We start from the raw sequence: 13,689 nt of genomic DNA, 5'->3' as shown, positions 1-13,689 counted from the left end.
CGTCATATGTTTTCTTATTCCTTCCTTCCTTCCTTCGTTCCTTGTTCGTTCGTCCGTTCGTTCGTTCGTGTTTTCGTTCGTTCGTTGGTTCGTTCGTTCGTTCGTTCGTCGGTCGTTCGTTCGTTCGTTCGTTCGTTCGCTCGCTCGCTCGCTCCCTCCCTTCCACTTCCACTCCCACTTCCACGTCCACGCCCACTTCCACTTCAACTTCCACTTGCTCTTGCTATTGCTCTTGCTCTTTCTCTTGCTCTTCCTCTTGCTCGCTCTCGCCCTCGCCCTGGTCCTCGTCCTCTTCCTCCTTCATCTTCCTCTTGCTCTTGCTCTTGTTCTTGCTCTTGCTCTTGCTATTCCTCTTCCTCTTGCTCTTGCTCTTGTTCTTGCTCTTGCTCTTGCTATTCCTTTTCCTCTTCCTCTTCCTCTTCCTCTTCCTCTTCCTCTTCCTCTTCCTCTTCCTCTTCCTCTTCTCTTCCTCTTCCTCTTCCTCTTTCTCTTGCTCTTCCTCTTGCTCGCCTCTCGCCCTCGCCCTGGTCCTCTCCTCTTCCTCCTTCATCTTCTCTTGCTCTTCCTCTTCCTCTTCCTCTTCCTCTTCCTCTTCCTCTTCCTCTTCCTCTTCCTCTTCCTCTTCCTCTTCCGCTTCCTCTTCCTCTTCCTCTTCCTCTTCCTCTTCCTCTTCCTCTTCCTCTTCCTCTTCCTCTTCCTCTTCCTCTTCCTCTTCCTCTTCCTCTTCCTCTTCCTCTTCCCCTTCCTCTTCCTCTTCCTCTTCTTCTTCTTCTTCCTCTTCCTCTTCTTCTTCTGTACTGACAGTCCAAGTGGCTATGTATCAAATTTCATTTAAATCTCTCCATAAATAAGAAAGTTGGCACCGCGCATGCGCAAAAAGAAATTTTGAAACTGGCGTTATATTTGCTTTTATTCCAAGTGGCTATGTATCAAATTTTATTTAAATGCCCAATGGTTATATTTCTTCCAAACGTCCCAATCGCCCTTTGTAGGTACTTTCCTTTGACTATTCACTTTTAAGATATAAGGAATTATAACCGATCACGACAAGGGATCAAGGAGGAAAACTATTGTTAGTATAAATTAATTCCTTTCGTTGAGACCTTTCATTAGAGTACCATGAAGGATAAAACTAGTTCCACTCCCCCCCTTCCCTCTCCACCCCGTATTTTAATAAGAGGACAAAAAGAAGGGCAGTAGTTTGTAGAAAACTGTTCCTTTCGTTGAGACCTTTAATTAGAATACAATGAGAGATAAAATTAATTTTTAACCCCCTCCCCCCTTCCTCCCCCTTCAGGCCCCGTCACTCACTGGTCTCGAAAAAGAGTCGCACGGGAAAGTTATAGTTTGTACAAACCAAATTATTTCGATGAGACATTAGAATACCATGAAGGGTAGAACATGTGTTGACCCCCCCTCCCCCATTTTCTAAAGTTTAACTTGGTACCACTGAAGGCATGCGTATGCAAAATCTGAGACCAATTGGTTGTCGTATGTAAAAGTTATGCACGTTTTACTTTCAAAAACAGCATCTCAGGAAATAATTCGTGGGGGGGGGGCCCCCTTTTAGACAGCGAAATTTGATGGCCATCTGGCACACCTTCAAGGTATAGGCTACCTACTGCAAAAAATTCCAGGACTCTAGGACCATTCCCCTAGAAGTAGTTCAAAACGGTAGAAGTGGGTCCGGACGGACGGACAAAACGCAAACAATAGCACATTTTTTTATTTCTGAAAAAATGCGCTGAAAATCACTCTAAAATCCTATCATGCAGCTATATGATATCTTACACTATTATATATTTAAGTTAATGGCGTCAAATCCTTGACGTACACAGTCCTGTATTGAGTAATATGCTTTTCTTACTTACACTTTAAAATCCAAATGTTTATCACTTATAATTGCACAAGAGGTTTGTATTTTACCGAGTAAATTTGGGTTGTTTAGGTAATGAAAATCTGTTGCCTAGCAATTAGACGAGAAAAACTGTCAACTAATAAAAATGCGACACCGTAGGTAGAGCATTTTTAGGTTGACAGTTTTTCGAGTCCAATTGCTAAAAGGAAACAGATTTGAATTGCCACACCCAAATTTACTCGGTTTAAACACAAACCGCGAGTGTAATTCGGCAGGACAATTTAACGAACAAGAAATTCACTAAGGGCCGATTCTACAATGCAGGTATGTACTGAGAATAAGCTATACCTCGAATAAACGTCGACAGTTGCGTTGGTTACCATTGCGTCAACCAATGGGACACTTGTTACTATGGCAATTATACCAAGAATATCTTATTCTGCGAATAGGTGTAATTGTAAAACCGGCCCTAAACCACAGATCTACATATACAACAGCTTGCTAACCTTATGCATTTTTTGGGAAACACATTTAGGTACATAGATATATAAATACATAGATACAGCCATACTCCAACATAGTTCAAAAGGACGTACCATCTATTACCATCACTTTCGGCACATTAATTACGTATAGCGCTATCCTTTATAGAGGTACCCTGAGCATGGAAGACAAGATTCGCATTATTTATTATAACTGTCAATCAAATTGTTAGCACAAATCACACAGAAAATTATCAGATTTGAGACTTTACAACATAAATAAACCGCCTTTTTATTTATTTAAATTGCATAGCAGCAAAGAAATGTTACATTTAAAATGGAAGATGTTATTTAGAAAGCTGGCAAATGAAGAATTTGAAAAAATTACAGCTGACAACTGGAAGAAAGTGTGTGAACATGTGGAAAGTGATTAATTTAAAAGAGAAGTTATATTGGTTGATGTTTCTGAAGTTGACAGTGATGATTCGGATTTGTCAATTTCATCTGATGATGATTCGGATTGTGAACTTTTACAAACGTAATGAATGTTGACTAAATGATTATTATCACCAATTGGATATCATTGTTAAGATGTTGTATTTATTTTAAATAAATGTACACAGCGTGTAGCTTACTTACTACAATTAGCACTATAATTTCAAAAAGAAACCCCACCGATTGTACAACATATGCCGAAAGGGAGGCAAGACGCGTAGCGACCAAAATTTGATATTGCACGCACACACAGTCTATAAATCTCGTTTTCCTAAGAATATTGCACGGATCCTTCTTTGTGATCATGATACAAACGCACTGCATCAACATCATATAGGCCAAAATGATAATTGGAAACGAATTCACTTCCTGTCGCAACTTAATCTCCGTTACCAATACGCCTAAAACCATGCAATTAAAATTAAAATGTTGAACATAAACTTTACTTACTTACGGTTTTTTTGGTATTCTGTAAGCCAGCAATGAATTCACTGCAGCACATCATGCCAAACAAGGTAAACATAGTCCCAAATTTGAATGGCGTAGCTCTATGTAATAAAACTATTTCAGGAATAACAATTATGGACGCGTCTATCATTATGGCAAGCACTAATGTTATTCGTATTCCATTGATAACGCAATAATTACATAATATTTAGTGAATAAACCGGCCATTTAGTTAGATTTGATTTCGCGCGATCGTGAAATGTGTCAACTGTCACATGACTTATGGGACGCGCTAAGTTTGTTTTAAGCGTCCGATTCGCGTACGACATAGAAGTTACTGCAATAAAAAGAGATAGAACATGTTTCTTCTTGGTTAGAAAGTAATGGAGAGATGTACAAATTTCTTTGATATGTTTTTTAAAAACCGAGGTACGTTTGTTAAGGATGGCTGTATCTAGGTATTTATATATCTATGTTTAGGTACATAGATATATAAATACCTAGATACAGCCATCCTTAACAAACGTACCTCGGTTTTTAAAAAACATATCTAAGAAATTTGTACATCTCTCCATTACTTTCTAACCAAGAAGAAACATGTTCTATCTCTTTTTATTGCATTAACCACTATGTCGTACGCGAATCGGACGCTTAAAACAAACTTGGCGCGTCCCATAAGTCATGTGACAGTTGACACATTTCACGATCGCGCGAAATCAAATCTAACTAAAAATATTCGCCCTAAACATGATGGGCGGTTTTTTCACTAAATATTATGTAATTATTGCGTTATCAATTGAATACGAATAAAGATTAGTGCTTGCCATAATGATAGACGCGTCCATAATTGTTATTCCTGAAATAGTTTTATTACATAGAGCTACGCCATTCAAATTTGGGACTATGTTTACCTTGTTTGGCATGATGTGCTGCAGTGAATTCATTGCTGGCTTGCAGAATATCAAAAAAACCGTAAGTAAGTAGAGTTTATGTTCAACATTTTAATTTTAATTGCATGGTTTTAGGCGTAATGGTAACGGAGATTAAGTTGCGACAGGAAGTGAATTCGTTTCCAATTATCATTTTGGCCTATATGATGCAGTGCGTTTGTATCATGATCACAAAGAAGGATGCGTGCAATATTCTTAGGAAAGCGAGATTTATAGACTGTTGTGTGCGTGCAATATCAAATTTTGGTCGCTACGCGTCTTGCCTACCTTTCGGCATAATCCAATCGGTGGGGTTTCTTTTTGAAATGATAGTGCTAATTGTAGTAAGCTACACGTGTACATTTATTTAAAATAAATACAAAATCTTAACAATGATATCCAATTGATGATAATTCTCATTTAGTGAACATTCATTACGTTTGTAAAAGTTCACAATCCGAATCATCGTCAGATGAAATTGACAAATCCGAATCATCACTGTCATTATTAACACTTATTATAAAGTTCAGAAACATCAACCAATCCTTCTCTTTTAAATTAATCACTCTCCACATGGTCACACACTTTCTTCCAGTTGTCAGCTGTAATTTTTTCAAATTCTTCATTTGCCAGCTTTCTAAGTAACATCTTCCATTTTAAATGTAACATTTCTTGCTGCTATGCGATTTAAATAAATAAAAAGGCGGTTTATTTATGTTGTAAAGTCTCAAATCTGATAATTTTCTCTGTGATTTGTGCTAACAATTTGATTGACAGTTATAATAAATAATGCGAATCTTGTCTTCCATGCTCAGGGTACCTCTATAAAGGATAGCGCTATACGTAATTAATGTGCCGAAAGTGATGGTAATAGATGGTACGTCCTTTTGAACTATGTTGGGGTATGGCTGTATCTATGTATTTATATATCTATGTTTAGGTATACTTAAAAGCGCCCTCTATTGAGCAACAGATAATGCACGCTTGTGAAGTGACAGACGGAAAACACCAAACGTCAAGTAGCGGAAAAACCGTTTTTAGTTTGAAGACATTATTTTTGCACAATCGCTCGATGGGGCGGAAGATAGATTTGGATAGCACCTGACTATAAGTCGCACGCACTACAGTTAAGTAAATATGCCATTATTACACATATCGGCGGTGTGGTTTTCTTGGATCAATGAGAATGAGTAGATGAGGTTATTGCATGCAAGCAAAAATGTTACTATAGGTATACTTATACCTACCTCAAAGATTATTACAGTAGGTAAGTAAGACACAAAAATCGGCAATATTAGTATATATAGATAGATATAATTCTTTACCTGTAAATGTTAGATGCCTCCCCGCAAAACTATTTAAAGACTGTATAAAGAAATATCTTCTGTCAAAGGCCTTTTACACCTTTGAGGAATTCTGTACGTCGCGTCGGTAAAAGCGTTAAGTTTATAACTTCTTATGACCTGTGATATAATATAATCGTGTTTGTCTTGTGTTATAGTTATGTAGGAAAGTTAGGTTAAATGACAAGTGTAAATGCAGATACTGCGTAATGGCACACATTAAATATTATTATTATTATTATTATTATTATTATTATTATTATTATTATACTTCACAGGAAACTTAAAAACGAAAGGCGCACAAGCAACAAATTAACTAGTCTGAAACAAATCCCAAATAAATTCACTGTTAACCCATTACAAATAGAAAATGTCTTCAAACTAAAAACGGTTTTTCCGCTACTTGACGTTTGGCGTTTTCCGTCTGTCACTTCACTAAGCGTGCATTATCTGCTGCTCAATAGAGGGCGCTTTTAAGTATACCTAAATGTGTTTCCCAAAAAATGCATAAGGTTAGCAATCTGTTGCATGTGTAGATCTGTGACTAAACTAATCAATTATTGACAGACGTCAAAATAGTCATATGGGAAAGGATAATGCGATAATTGGTTCGAAAATGAATAAGTGAAAAAACCACTGGTGCATTTGTCGCTGGAAAAGTTGCAGGTAACTTTTGCCGCTGTCAAAGTGACAATTTCACTGCGGCTGCGATTTTTTATACATGAGTTGAATAGGCTACATGACAGTGGAAAAAGAATAAATAAATGTTTGTTTCATAAGATAGAGTAAGGTGCCAGGGTATCGCAAAATAACTTTCTTTGGTAATGTACACGAGAAACTATTATACAGGGAGTCTATAAAAGAACTCCGGGGTTTAAAAAATTAATATTTTTTAAACTATAAAAGATAGCAAAATTTGATCAATTCCTTTGAAACAAGCAGCTCAAAGAGTTTTACTCATACGAATTGGGAATGTTTCTCTCAACAGTTGGCAGCGCTGCGGAGCGTTGACCGTGAAATGACGTAACGGCTGCGGCAGGCAGTCAGTGTCGTCTGGACTAACTAACTAACGGAGCTCACATTGAACTTTACTAAGTTGTTACAAAATCTTGAAAATGTAAGCTTTCTAATCATGTATAAAACATGTATGTACATTTTTTACTGTATTAAAATATTTTGTCTTAAAACCCCGGAGTTCTTTTATAGATACCCTGTATTTTAGTAAAAATAAAATTAAAAAATAACGACATTTGTCACGTGATATCAAACGCCAATCAGAGCGCGTGACGTCATTATCCTAAATCTCCGTGCGTTGATAGAGTTTGTCCACGTTTTTTAATTTAGTGCTTGTTCCATTTTATAGTGATTATATTATCCTAAATTTTAGTTTTTAAAACCAGATAGGAATGGAAAGTGGGTATACGAAAGCTGATAGCAGCAAATCTGCCAAAAATTGATGTAATGATGTTGGGAATATTTCTTGCATCAAAACAGAAAGCTTTTTGCTCTTCAGAAAACTGCCAATAAAGGTTGATTCTTACTTAACATAACGTTTCCATACCATATCCTTTCCATAACCATTCCGTAAATTATTATACCTACGAAATTGACCTTTAAGTGATAAGTGCGTAAGACATTCAGTCTTATGGAAAGGATATGGTATGGAAACGTTATGTATAGTGAGAATCAGCCTTAAGTCTTGTAGGTTTTTAAGTGAAGCTTATTACAAGAAATGTAGTTATTTAAGAGGAATGTGTACAAGGCCGGTCCAGACTTGTTGCTCTTGTATCTCCGTATCGTATCAGTGTAGACAGGGAGACGTTGCACAGAACCGTATCAAAACTGTGATACAAGATGCTTTGTTTTTAGGTCATCGAAGCTATCATATGGCGATGATTCAGTAAGGTATGTCCACTTTAAGAGTTTTCTGTACGTGAGCGCAACTTTTTTACATTACGTACATTTTGTAGATAAAGGTCTAAATTTATAAAGTAGTTCTTAAAACAACTTTTATTTTTTGAAACACAGTTCTTATGGCGGGCGCTCTTATGGAACCTTACATTGGGTGCAGTCGAACAGAAGACTCTTAAGCGTGATGGCAACTTATTCACAGTTAAGTCAAAATTTGCCCGCAACATACGGTTCACGCAAAGCTGTATGCAGTTTCCTTGGTGGTCGACGAAGAAAACAATTATTTTCTTTGCCCTACCATCAGTCTCCTTTATCACGTCATGTCACGTCACAAGTCATGATCCCCTTTTTTTACCGCACACCGTCGCCTTCACTCAAGCATTCTTCCAGAGGGGTCGCTATCCCCTATTCGGATATTCCCTTCTATTATCTACCTTCTTTTTCTCGAGTGCCTATTATTTTCTCAATTAACTGTGCTACTATTCTCCATTTCTCTTCACTTTTCAGCATTGTTTCGATTATGTTATCCTTTTCCATTACTTCTCCTACTCTAATGGCGACGGGGTATCTCTCGGCTTCCCACCTTGGGCACTTTACATCATCCACGGCACCACAGTCTGTGCAGGCATCACTCTCCCTCTTTCTTATTCCTTTCAGGTACACCCCATTTTCCCCATGTCTTGTTAGAAATTGCGTGACAAAATAGTTGGTTTCCCCATGCTTCCTTCCTACTCATCTACAAGTCATGATCTAGTCCGATTATTCGAAACTCTATCGGCAAATGGCTGAATCGGATTCGGAAGTTGTCCAAATTGTCGCCTACCGCACGCCTCAGGAGTTAACGTACGTGAAACATGTGCTGCTCATGTCAATATAGTTTTCTATATTACGCTTAATGAGCAATCGTCGAAAACCCTTTTGGATTTCTTTACTCCATGAAGCATTTGAATGATACAGCATCCTTGGAACCAGATTTACCCGCCTGGTATACTTAGCTGTGCCACAGAAAAATGTGACTACTGAGCCTTACCACCACGACAAGGTGTACCCCATGGTAGGGCACCACTTATAGTAATTATAATTCATCACGAAATCTTTTAAACTATTTACGCTGGGGTTATGTGTTTATAATTGTCAGGACTGTGACGTCACAGACACCGCCATGACACAAAACAGCGTTTTGGCGCTACAATAAAAATCTACAATTTAAATTGCATAAATTTGCAATAATATGATTTATTTTGCTGAAATATCATATTTTAAAGTTATAGTAGAGGTATACGAACAGTTATAAGTGGTTTTAAAAAATTTGTCATCTACCCTATTGTCTACGGTAAAAAGAAATAATAAATATTAAGCCTTTACAGTGGCTTGTGTGTGTCATAGAGCGTATCCTCGGAGATTTATTTTGTGTATTGTAAATAATTGTATTGTTTTCTCTTGTTCGTTCAGAAATTCCATAAGGATTTGCAACTTTGCGGTCGATGTGCAGGTATTTGAATATCGTATTTATTTCTTAGATTACGATCATCTAAATCTTTACCAAAAAGTATTTTGGATTGCAAGTACCTATGGTGTCAAATTTTATAATTTTATGAATTAAACGTACATAGTGTATATCGTTTATTTGAAGGATTCAACTGCTTGAGATGGAATGTATGTGTTTTGAACTGTTGGGAATTTTTTTAACACGGACCTTATACATCACACACAAATATGGACAACAAGTTCTCGTTTGAGAGAAGGTAAAAGAATAGTTTTGTATTTATAAAGACAGCGAAATGGAGCATACACGGATTGTACCACTTTGCTTGTGAAGGTAAGATTTTGGTCCCAATTTTTTGTTAACATTTTCAAATTGACTACGTTCTCATCAATATATACATCGGTTAGTGAAGAGCTAATCCCATAAGCAAATGTTTCGTTTTGGAGAGTTACGGCGATGGCGAGTTGTCCATTGGCGAGATGTCGCGTTGGTGAGTTGGTTCGTTTGACGAGTAATTCGGTGGCGAGTTGTCACGTACCGCCTCCTAATGAACTAAAAACATTACGGGAAACTAGGAAGAAGTTGTATTTCTATTACAGTTTTAGGTTAGGTAGTCTTATTTATACAGCGAGTTGTGTGAGTATGCAGGTTTCCCACTCAGAAAGTAAACTGAACGCTCGTTAGTATTCTGGATGCATCTGTAATTGTTCCGGAGTCCTTTGTGCTTTTTCGCAACCTCTCTTAGAACCCCTAGCTGAGTTCTCGAAATAGGAACTTCACTGGTTGCTAAAATCCACGTTACAGATTCTGTGTACGGTGGTGTAGTGAGCGATCCATTGTATGTAAAATATGAACATCGATCAGGAAGTATCTGCGCTAGTGCAAAGGGAGTTACTTTATGTTGCTGTTCATGTTTCAAGGCAATTGCCGCATCTAGTAAGCCTTGTAGAGAAGGATTTGCAGTTGGAGTTATCTGAAAACTCAATCACTTAACGAAGATAAGTAAATTTACCTACCATAAAGAAGTAAGCGATGACAACGAACTTATCAATATCTTCTCTGAGATTCTGTGAATGTACAATGTGCATCTCCATGGGATAGGTGAATCCATCTATTATGTGTTCGCTGCCGACCCCATCGTGTTCTCCCCAGTGAAAATGGAGCTGTTCAAATTTATATGGCACATTTAGCATCCCAGAAGATATCTGAAGAGGTTCCTTGTGATTGACCGTCAATGTTACTGAAATACGTGTTTATGTTACCAAACTCTTTTTATTAGAAATAAAATTTTTTCTACTAAATAAACGAGTGACCTCCAATTAGAAAAATTAATATCATAGTAGGAACCTCATAAACCAGTGCATTTATCTTTCCACATTAACATTGACCTTTGTAAATTATGTATTATAAATTTTAGAGAATGTCTCCTACAATAAACACTCATTTTGGCAAACATTTACATGTCCATAACTTGGTGACATTGACCACTTCCTAGTCTGATCGTCATAATTTGTTAGATTATATCTTAAAAAAATTATCGTAAGGAGCGGCGGCGCTAGGAATTTCAATAAATGGTACCAAATCTTAGAACAAAATAAAACACTGTACTATTTAGAGATAATTTCTGAACAATGCAATGATGCTGTTTGTTAATAATAATTAGTAATATTCTATATATCCATAAAATTAATTTAAAATTCCCAACTACTAAACAACGATTTAATTGATTTAATCACTTTTTATAACTTCCATAAATTCTTTACCGTTTTGGTACAGGCGCGAGGCGCATCGTTATTTTCGGATAGTTGAGAGTGAATATTTAGAACACTCACGTACGCCAATTTGTAGTTTAAAGGAAAAGTTATTTACAATGGAAGGGCTGCGCACATTTTTTCATCCCTTATAGTAGGTAGACCATGGTCAAGAGGTTTAACTAGGGGTTTAACTGTTTAAATGTTGGTTTTCATCGTTAATAAGTACTGATATAAGAACTTCATGATACCAGTGGTGCATGTAGTAAAACATTTAATATATTGCAATGTGGAAGGTAATTTTTTGTAGGTATTCGATTTTTTATGTAGGGCAATCAAAAAATGTTTCCAAAAATACAAAATGCAAATGATTAAAAAAGCTCACGTTAATTCTTTCTCTGTTAAAAGAAGGTGCAGTAGTTTATGCAGTAATAACTGGGTACTTACATGAAAGTCCAGTGTTGTTTAAAAACATTTTTTGGGGTTTTAACGCATATCCATAACTCCAATTTAATGGGGGTGCGAACACTGACGTTGCAGCTTTGGTCCATATCTTGATGGGTGATTGCCTCCTGCCATTGTGAGGCACTAAAAAACACTTAATGGCGCATTTATTCCATAATTCCACTTACCGCAATTGTCGCTACTAGCTGTTGTAATAATAATAAGTAATGAAAAGAGAAGTCCAGTACGCAGCGTGTTAAACATTTTGAACTGAACGTGATAACAAATTAAAAATCAAGAGAGTATTAAGTACAATTTATAATTAGTAGAATTAACATAACGCGTTTACACAAAAATTTCTGTAAAAGAATCGATTAAAAACACTTGAAGGCGACGTTTATTATATATAATCGATGTCCTCAATTAACATTTTTTCCTTATCGTTTAAAATATTATTAGCTCATTATATATGCACGTAATCGGTAGTTAATACTAAGTTATAGAGAATGTTTGCGATACATACATACTCGTAACATCAGTTACTCCTTTTTGTGAGACTCTTACAGCGACATACTCAGCAATGTACCTATGTATAACAATTTCAAAAGTCTTTGAACAGAACGCGTCAGTTCATAGTCAAGAGCCGTCCTAAAGCAAAATAAAATCGGAAACTACAGTTAGTTCTGTGTTTATGCAATCTCTTGATAACAGTGAAATACGGACGATGTTCCATAGAATGTCTATCGACTCCCGTACTCCCTTTCTGTATTAAAACTTGGAAATTATATAACCGTTAAACCAAATGGCTATTGCGCAGGACTGAACAGTTTCATGTTTAAGGACACGCGTTACGATATGGATTCACACAGTCATATTGCAGTTTTTACCAGGGAATAAGTAGGTATAATTATCAAAATATTATTATATAACTTATCTAACAGTTAATTTCCATGAAAATGTATCGATGTAGGGGTGTATCATACAAATTTAACTGAGACGCGGGACACCGGACTTTCCATTCTCAGGTTAGATAATTTGAAATCGCAAACCTTTAAACTTTAGCTGGCTCTTGGTAACTGGAATCGCTTTCCATGCACCTGTTTCCTGATTATAGATAAAATGAAAAAGTGATTAGGGCTCAGCTTGGGAGAATAAGGATGGCTGATCAAGTATTACCACTTTGGGAGCGTCTAAAAGATCAGATATGCTATACGAGCAGTGTATTAGCTCTCCCGATTTACTTTCATGGATCATTGATTTTCAAGAGGAGTAGTGTCTAGGTTTAACAAGAAAGCCTATCGGCATTTTCGTTGGTTTCGCTTCATCTTGAATCCAATTAGCCCCTGTATTAAATTGTCGCTGATTTGGCCTGCAACGGAGACCACCAAACCATTTTAAATTTTTCGAATTTTAGATATATGTGTAAAATATCTTATGTGCCGCTTCATACGCATAGTAGGCGTGAGTCAGTTTACTAGCGAGAAACATGCACGTTTAGAATGCGTGGGTTTTGAGCAAATATGTCAGTGAACCGTCCAGTTTCGTTGGTTCCGTCTGGATAGAGCCAAGACAACGTAAATAAATAAAACTGAGAGCGTACGATTGGTAAAAGTGAAATCCTGAGGCTCTAGCTAGACTAACAACTTCAGGTTCTGGTCTAGAGATATTATCTCTCCTTGTCTTCCAATGGAAGCCATGTGTCGGTTGGGCACAGTGGTTTCACGTCCATCTCGAAGGCGAACAAATGAGTAATTAGCGTTTGATTCCAACAAGTCTACCTCTTCAACGAAAAGCTGGTATTTACTGCTTCGGTCACAGCGACGCAATAGTACCGACTTGTCCTACATCTGTCCGCCATATAGATAGGTATAGAAGTCTCCATTAGGAGATCGTCTATTGTCTATTTCATGTGGCGTGCAGTTAATCGTTATACCTACATAAATGAGAACGAATTGTAAATTATGAGTCTTCAGAGCTAGTTTAATTGTTTTCTATCGGACATAAATGATCCACCTCGATCGGAATGTACATAGCCCGACATAAGATAAGATAAGATAAGATATTTATTCGAGGAGTATGTTGAAAGATTAATGTTAGAACATTAATAAAACGTCTTGAGCTTCAAAATAATAGAAAAATAAAGAAGTTCATAAATGTCATTCAATATTCATCATATATTTTTTTTAACATCAACACACTTTATATTTTATAAAATATTTTATGATCGTACTTCAACACCTCCCCTCGATTAAAAATATTTATAAATTCATATAAAGAATACTACATCAAAACTTACTTCTAAGTTCAAAATAGGGAATACACAGTTTTAAATATAAAATACAAATTACCTCCCCTTATTTCATATTTAAAAAATCTTGATTCTTAGAGTAGACCTATAGCCTTAGCAAACATTTCTGTTTTGGGCCCCGACAGGGATTTCGTGAAGAGGTCAGCAAGGTTTTCTGATGAAGGTATATATTCTACTTTTATCATTCTGTTATTAATACATTCTCTCACAAAATTGTATTTAACAACAAAATGCT

General features: G+C 36.6%; 1 protein-coding gene across 3 annotated transcripts; it reads right to left on the bottom strand.

The window, feature by feature from the left end:
- Positions 1-8,743: 8,743 nt before the first annotated feature.
- On the bottom strand, positions 8,744-11,882 carry LOC116172922 (carbonic anhydrase 2-like). Of its 3 annotated transcripts, none has more exons than XM_031490199.1 (5): positions 11,335-11,490; positions 11,150-11,290; positions 9,968-10,191; positions 9,578-9,924; positions 8,744-9,522 (listed from the first exon to the last, which is right to left on the bottom strand). In XM_031490199.1, exons 1-5 carry the CDS (start codon positions 11,408-11,410, stop codon positions 9,513-9,515), a joined length of 798 nt encoding a protein of 265 aa, XP_031346059.1. In that variant the 5' UTR covers positions 11,411-11,490; the 3' UTR covers positions 8,744-9,512. The 3 variants fall into 3 exon arrangements, with proteins under 3 accessions (XP_031346059.1, XP_031346058.1, XP_031346060.1); XM_031490198.1 differs by having other exon boundaries at positions 8,744-9,495; positions 9,549-9,924; positions 11,335-11,486; XM_031490200.1 differs by lacking the exon at positions 11,335-11,490 and adding an exon at positions 11,670-11,882 and having other exon boundaries at positions 8,744-9,924.
- Between the last annotated feature and the right edge of the window lie 1,807 nt (positions 11,883-13,689).

Source organism: Photinus pyralis, unplaced genomic scaffold (genome assembly GCF_008802855.1).
Source record: "Photinus pyralis isolate 1611_PpyrPB1 unplaced genomic scaffold, Ppyr1.3 Ppyr1.4_LG6, whole genome shotgun sequence".
NCBI lineage: Eukaryota > Metazoa > Arthropoda > Insecta > Coleoptera > Lampyridae > Photinus > Photinus pyralis.
This window is presented reverse-complemented; position numbering and strand designations above follow the sequence as displayed.